This window comes from Dermochelys coriacea, chromosome 6 (genome assembly GCF_009764565.3).
Source record: "Dermochelys coriacea isolate rDerCor1 chromosome 6, rDerCor1.pri.v4, whole genome shotgun sequence".
Taxonomy (NCBI): domain Eukaryota; kingdom Metazoa; phylum Chordata; order Testudines; family Dermochelyidae; genus Dermochelys; species Dermochelys coriacea.
Window position 1 is genome coordinate 39,870,887 of NC_050073.1, and position 8,049 is coordinate 39,878,935.

Genomic DNA, 8,049 nt, shown 5'->3' on the forward strand with positions numbered 1-8,049 from the left:
GCAAAACACCACAAGTAAGTATATTGCCTTTAGGGACAGCTTCTACCACCTTTTCTCACATTAAGTAGTATCTTACTCTGTGAAAGTCCTATTGAAATGAATGAGCAAAATTTTCAAAGAGGCCTTAATGCCAGATTTACAAAGGTATTAGGCACCTAAAGATACAGATAGGCACTTAATAAGATTTTTAAAAGTGCCGAGATGCCTACCTCTCATTGATCTAATGAGAATTAGGTGCCTAGGTGCTTTTGAAAATCACATTAGGCACCCATGTCCATTTTAGGTGTCTAAACACCTTTGAAAATCTGTCCCTGACTGAGCACTTCTGAATAATTTACCAATTGACTAGTTGTAGAGTAAGGTACTGCTAAATATGAGTATGGATGGCAGAATTGGGCCCTACATGTTTACAAAACAACTTTTGTTACAGCTCCATAAAGTTGCAAGTTCCATATGTTGATTTTTTAATGGTTGTGAGTGCAAAAGAATCTACTGTAGCATTACTTGCATTGAGCAGTTGTGTGCTGAAGAATTTTATATTTTTCAGTAAAAAGCAAGTTCTCACTAAGTAGGCACTTCATATTCCAGGAGTTTTGCTGAAAAGATATGTTTGACAACCTTGTGATTAAAATTAGACTCATATAGAACCATAAAAGAAAATGTGTGCTTCAATTTTGTGTTCAAATATTTATTAAAAAAACAAATGAACAATTCTTATTTTCATCCAAACAGTGATCCTGCCTGCAGTACCAGTATTGCAGCAGCTAATATTCCACCCAATTCATTAAACAGTGATGGTAATAAAAAATGCAAAAACCTGCTATGCACTTTTGCTATTGTCTAGGACCACAAATAATTTTTAATAACAGATTAGCTAGCAAAAGTACAGAGGTAACAACAAATAAAAGGTTTTGTCTGTTCCAAGACAGTGATTTTTATTGGGTTTAGAAAAATAAGACTCTAAAAGTCTAGGGACTGATCCTACAAACACTACTGGCAGTAGTGCTTATTTCTGCTTTCTATTTCTTATTTAAAGTTACTCACATCCATAAGTTTTTGCAGGATCTGAATCTCAAATGCCTTTTCAGCTGGCTCTTGAGGTTTGATAACTTAGAGTCACAAATAAGCATGCTTTAAAGAGTACAAAGTTTGACAGAATGGTTTTCTTCTATCAAAACACAAATGAAAATCATAGCTTTAAATTATTTAGCAGAACAATATTTTACATAAGCCGAATATATGTGCTGTTAACAAACCAAGAAAGCTAAGGATTTACTGGCAGGCCAGAGGGCCTATATTTGAATGAGTAAAAAAAAAATCAAAACAAGAAAACGAAAGCAATTCAAGAGATCCATAGTCCAGTACATATGCATTTGAATGTGGATCCAAAAAAGTATCTTGTCTTGTCCATGTTTATGGTAGTTGAATCAATAATCTAGCTGGAAAAGATGGCCTATTAACTAATAGTAGAAAATCTAAAATTACAAGGTTACTTTATTGTAATCAGAGATGCACAATATAATACAGAGTATTTTTTTTTAAATATTGGGACACTTAATTTAAACATACCTGTAAACTTCAGCTTCATATACATGTGCTATTTGTTTACAATTTACAACCCATACCTTTAAAAAAAAAATAAACCAGAAATCAAATCTAATAAATACAGTCCCAGAAAGAAAGATGCGTGTTAGTGGGAGATACATAATAAAATCTACAGAACTTCAGAACGCACTCCACCTGTTACTAAACTGTAATTAGGACCTACTTTGAAAAAAACAAGGCCTGATCCTCTGCAGTTTGGTACCTTGTGCAGCCATTTTACACCTATGCAAAGTCCCTGTAAAATGCTAGCAAAGGACAAGTTACAGCACCTTTACTTCTACTGAGTAGCACCTTACTCTATAAGTAAGCTTATTATTTTGAAATCAACAGAGCTTCTTGTGGAACAAGGTACCATCAGTAAAGGTGGCAGACTCTGGCCCTGTGGCAGCATTTTATACTTACTTTGCCTAGGTGTTGAGTGAGAGCAGAAGTGGAAGGCAAGTAGAGTCGCAGGCCCATGCCATTTACCCTTCAATAACACTGTCATAGCAATGTGCTAAATCGCCCCATTAACTGCTGATATTTGCTTTTAATGTTTTTCTATATTAATATAAAAAAGATTTTACTGGGGGGGGGGGAATCCCCCACTTTGTGCTGATCTGATTGTTGGGCACCACCCAGGGCCGGACTGCCACCTTCTTGTTGGTGCTGAGCAGTTACCTCCAGGACTTCACTGGGACAAGTCCTGCCGGCAAGTGCCCACCAATGTGCCTGATTCTCCCCTGCCTTGTACCTGGGTCCTATAATTTGTGGCCCAGGGTTGAATGCCAAGAGCATGGTGAAAAGCAGAGTCCCCCTCGCCATGATGGGCGCCGAGGTGACTCTAGGCTTGTAGGTTTGGCTTGGGTTTCCTCAATGTCACTTCCCCTCCAAGGAGAAGCCCGCAGGTGGGACTCCCACCGGTGTGCCCACTGCTCCTAGTAGCCACCACAAGTTTCCCAAGCCAAGGCCCGGGTCTCTGCTGCCCCCGGATGTCACCCTTTGAGATACTCCTTCCTGAGCCTGGCCAGCCTGGCGTCGTGGCTCCTGATGGTTAAGGAGAGCAGCTCGTACTTATCCCGGAGCCCCGCGGAGATGTCCAGGGTCTCCTTGAGCAGGGCCCGGGTGTGGACGAGCATGGCCAGGAAGTCAGCGTTGAGGCGGCTCTCCTCCTTGCTCTCCTGCTCCTGGCCCTGCCGGAACTTGCTCTCCAGCTCGGCCAGGGACTTGTCGGAGTTGGAGTAGGCGTCGCTGATCTGCCGGGACTCCCTGCGCAGGTACTTGCCGTAGCTCTCCTCCCCGTCCAGGTCGTACGAGATGCTCCTGCTGATGCCCTCCAGCACCCGGCCCGCGTCCTCCACCTGCCGGCCCAGGATGGCGAACTCCTCCCGCAGGGTGAGGCTGGGCCCGCCGCCCGCCGGCCCCTGCTCGCCGCCCGGGCTGCAGCGCCGGTGCTCGCTCACCCTGAAGAGCAGCTGGCACTTCTCCGGGTCGTCGTTCTCCTCGTAGTCGCCGTCCGGCACGAAGTAGTGGTGCAGGGTCCCGTTGGACATCTCCGGGTGCAGGGGACCGTCGAAATAGCCTCGGCACAGGCTGCCCAGGCAGCTGACCCACAGCAAGCGCAGCCCCAGCATCGCGGGGGCGGGAGTGAGCCAGAGGGGCTCGGAAGGGGCGCAGAGGGATCGGCGGGAGCAAACACGCGCACACGCGACCCTGCCCGGCGACCCCCCGGATCAGGGCCGCTTAGGGAGCCGCAGCAGCTAAGGCGGTCCGCTTCCTCCAGCCACTCCTCACAGACTCAGCCTGCTTCATTAAAGGCACTGACTTGGCTCCCAGTTGCATCCAGGGCTCCCAAGCCAGAGGAGATCCTCTGGAAGATCCCCTTCTGCCGCGACTTACGTCGGGGATCCCACCCCCCGCCCCTCTTCCAGGCCTCAACCAAAACTTGGTGATTTTCTTCTTCTCTCCCTCCCCCTTCCACCTCCTTTCTCTTGCCGATGAAATGTAGCAAAGCCGAGGGGGTGCAGAGGAAGGCTGAGATCAGATAGCTCAGTCTGGGGCTCCGGAGACCTTTGCTACCATTTCTTTCACATCTGGACTGGCAATGCGGAGCTTTGCTTTTGGCTAATGCTATCCCTAGGATCTCTCTGCTCTCAAATTACACCACGGTTCCGTCACTTAAAAAGCCAAGAAGCGAGTTTGGAAAGAGTCCTTACAATAGGACTCCCTTATTAAAGCTACAGTACCGTGCCTACGTGTGGGTCCGTAAAGATCTGCCACTGCCGATTTGTGTTGAAAAAGTAAACAAGGGGTTCAAAGGGAAAAGTGTCACCAGTCATTTAACAAGTCAACGTTCTGGCAGCAGTGAATATATTAGTTTGAAAAGATTAGACAGAAATACCAAAAAGATTTCCTACTTAACTAGCATCTTCTCCCTTACAATTACAGTTACAATCAACATTTCTTGAACACAGTCATTTGCAGAAACAGCAGTGTTTTATGTGCTTCCTTTTAAGTAAGAAGTTAACAGACTTGATTATTGAAGGTAGCAAATAGGCTATGCCCTCCCCACCCTTTAAAAATTGAGTATTTTTAGTATTTTTAAAGTGTTTCACTATAGTTCCATATAGGCTTCAAGGTGTGGAAAAATAAATACAGGATGAGAGGTCTGGAAAGATAAAAAGAAAATATTTATTTTTTCAAAGCACACAGTTAGTCACTGATAACAGGAAAGAGAAAATAAAGGATATAGAATAAAGCTTTAATATGATAAAACTTTCTAGGTTAAAACTGAAAATGAAATTTCATTTTATCAGGCAACATAAGACAATAAGGATGGCTATACTGGGTCAGACCAAAGGTCCATCTAGCCCAGTATCCTGTCTTCCGACAATGGTCAATGCCAGGTGCTTCAGAGGGAATGAACAGAACAGGTAATTATCAAGTGATCCATTCCCTGTCTCCCATTCCCAGCATCTGGCAAACAGAGGTGAGGGACACCATCCCTTCCCATCCTGGCTAGTAGCCACTGATGGACTTATCTTCCATGAATGTATCTAGTTCTTTTTTGAACCCCATTATAGTTTTGGCCATCACGACATCCTCTGGCAAAGAGTTCCATAAGTTGACTGTGCGTTGTGTAAAGAAATACTTCATTTTGTTTGTTTTAAACGTGCTGCCTATTAATTTCATTTGGTGACCCCTAGTTCTTGTGTTATGAGGAAGGAGTAATTAACACTTCCTTATTTACTCTCTCCACACTAGTCATGATTTTATAGACCTCTATCATATCCCCCCTTAGTCATCTCTTTTCCAAGCTGAAAAGTCCCAGTCTTATTAATCTCTCCTCATACGGAAGCTGTTCCATACCCCTTATCATTTTTGTTGCCCTTTTCTGAATCTTTTCCAATTCCAATATAACTTTTTTGAGATGGGGCAGCCACATCTGCACACAGTGTTCAAGATAATCTGTTTTTGTATGAAAAGCTGGGTGCATTTTTGGGAAAAGTTATGAAAAATACAGTTATATTTGTCTTCTAGGGGCAAAAATACACATTTTGATTTTTTTTTAACCAGTCACTATTCTGGCTGGTTTCAGCAGTTGGGTTACTGGGGATGGTGGCTAGTGTGAAACCAGCTTCTAATTGTCAGCGGAAGTCTCAAGCTAAGAATAAGGTAAGAAGAAATTCGGCATATATACGCTGTGGAATTGCCCCAACTCTCTTTGCACCATTTTTATTGCACTTCTAGGCAGGCAAAAATCCCACTGGAATTCATGAGAGCTTTGCCTAAAGAAGACCTTCATTAATGTTAAGGTGGTCCCTTTGACATAAATATTTCAGCTATAGACCAGTGTTGAATCTTTCCACATATTATAAGGTTCTGAGGCACTTAGGACCTGATCCAGCTCCCATTGACTGAACTGGGAGTTGTATTGGACCCTCTGCATTTCTCATCAATATTTTGGTTATTTAGCCCCAGATCCACAGTGGTACTTAGTCATCTAAGAATTGAGCTTAGGGACCTACATCCCAGTTTAGTCTCCACTTTGATCTACAAAACTCCCACTGAAACCTGTAGGTGCCCAAACTCACTCTGTCTAATTTTTTTGCCATAAAAGTTCCCTGGGCACCTGTGTGTCTGCCTGTAGGCATGTGCACTGGTGCCTCCCTCTGGGCTCCTGGATACATCTCTCATGCCTAAGCCTCAGAGCGACTCACAAACCCGGGGAAGACAGGCATTCAGCCATCTAACTCGCATGCAGGGCCTGCTCTGGTAAGTGTGCTCAGAGGCTGCCTACCAGATTGGGTCTCTCTCAGTATCCAGGAGCTGGTGGTGTTCACCCTACAACTTTTAGCTTAGGGGCTAGCACACTCACTATAGAGTCATTCTCACTCATTCTCCCATTTCCTCTCAGGCCCATTAACTATTTCAATATTTAACCACAGTGGAGCAGTCATTATGATGCTGAACATTGCAATGCCTAAGTCTCTTCAGGGATCTCACCCTTATTACTTATATCCCATTGACTTTAATGGGATTTAAGCACATGCTTTTAAGTGCTTTGCTGAGCTGGGCCCAAGGCAAACAAACAAAACCAGCCAACCAATATAACTCGGATAATATTTGCAACCCCTCATGCACCTTGAGTAGTACTTACTCACACCAGCCATCTCAGTACACTCAATTAGTACAACTTGCATATGTACTTCAAAGTGAGTAAGGGATTCAGAATGAGACCCTTAATTTTAATCTATGTATTTTGCATTGCTAAAAGCCCTATACAAAACAACCAACCAACCAAAATACCTACACACTTGGAAACATTTTAATGCTTAAATTTGTGATTAAGTTTAGAAAACTGTCATAAAACACAGAGTGGGCTGGTCTGAACTTTTGTGCCTTGGGTGTTTATAAAAGTTTTAAAGCTTATTCATCTAAGCTTTCTTGGCAGCCTTCCTTTGGTTGGTGCTTGCTAGCAGGGGCTGTCTCAAACAGCCTCCTTCCTGGGATGCTCTTGTTTCACTTCAAATTCTCGTTGGTTCCCAATTCTTTCTGTCATACGTAGTACTTTATCTGCATAGGTCTCCTTCAAAGCAAGTGTCATGGCCAGTCTATGGGTTTGGCTGATATTTGGGTTAAGGTGGGCTTTGCTTTCTATCTATCTTTCCAGAAACACAGTGCTGTAAATCACTTCACTGTAGCTTGGACAGCATGCAGGTGCTTTTGCTATTACAGAAGCAGGCAAAAGACTCACTTTTAGTACTGTTGTTGCTCCACTCTCTGCATATGTTAAGATTTTGAAAATATCCCAGAATTTTAGCAGCATTTTTGCATTCTTTGTTTGTAGAAGATTAAGTGCTTCCTTTTCAGTTCTGTTGCCAGTGTTGCATTTGCTGGTTTCTCAGTGTTGCTGGCTGTTTTCAATCTTATATGTGTTGTCCAAGCTCTTAATTAAATACTACTAAATCAAAATACAACTCAGTTCCCTATGGTATACTTTTGGAATGCCTGCTTCTGTAGGAAGATGATGATACAGATTCTGTTACTTCGATGACTCAATAGCTGAAGCCTGAATAAAAGCCAAAGCTTGCTGTAATAAGACAGGCAGCTACCTTATTAGAGGCAACATCTACATGGTTTTGAGCTGGGACACAACAGCAGCCTAGTTTTTGATCAAGAATGCAATAAAAGTAGTTCTCAAACTATAAAATATCTATGCCCATCCTATCGGAAAGAATAATACTTTGCAGGGATGGACATTGTCTCTTCCAGAATTCCATGGTAAAAAAGGCAAATGCCTTAAAGATGAACTGAAGAGCTTTTCTAAAATACATACATTTTAAAATGACATAAAAATTCCAAACTACCACTACTATACATGTTTAAACTGAAAACATTAACTATGACAAATAAGATTTTAAAACAAGATAGTTGAAAATAATATCCTGCCACTGCTTTACTTATCTACCAAGACCTGAGTTCCAGTTTTAGTGTTTTCCTGTCACAATTCAGGGTAGCAACAACACCAAAGCATGGACAGAACATGGTCATGAAATTCTGTGACACAAACGGAAATCTTAAAGGCAAAGGCCCAGATGCTCTTCTCTGCTGTGGGGCTCAGAGGGCAGTGAAGTGAAATAATAATACCTGAAAAGCACTAGATGAGGGAGCATATGTATTTGTATATGTTTCCTTCCCTCCAGGGACCTCACAAAAGTCATTGTATGTGAGCTCTGTGCAATTTCTGGGTCCATCCAAGGAGCAGCTCTTCTCTGTGGTATGCTCCCATGAAGATTGTGGGTGAAATCCTGGCTACACTGAAGTTAATGGGAACACTCATTGACTTCAGTGGGCCCGTGATTTACCCCCATGTGCCTATGCATACTGTCTGCAGTTCCTTCTGTATGATAGAATGACAAGCAAGTAAAAAAACAAATAAACTGATATTGTCCTTTTACAAAC

At 42.9% G+C, this 8,049-nt stretch overlaps 1 protein-coding gene across 1 annotated transcript; it reads right to left on the reverse strand.

Moving 5' to 3' along the window:
• Window positions 1-677: 677 nt before the first annotated feature.
• Window positions 678-3,866, reverse strand: FIBIN (fin bud initiation factor homolog). Its single transcript, XM_038406553.2, has one exon. It carries the CDS (start codon window positions 3,216-3,218, stop codon window positions 2,580-2,582), a length of 639 nt encoding a protein of 212 aa, XP_038262481.1. The 5' UTR covers window positions 3,219-3,866; the 3' UTR covers window positions 678-2,579.
• Between the last annotated feature and the right edge of the window lie 4,183 nt (window positions 3,867-8,049).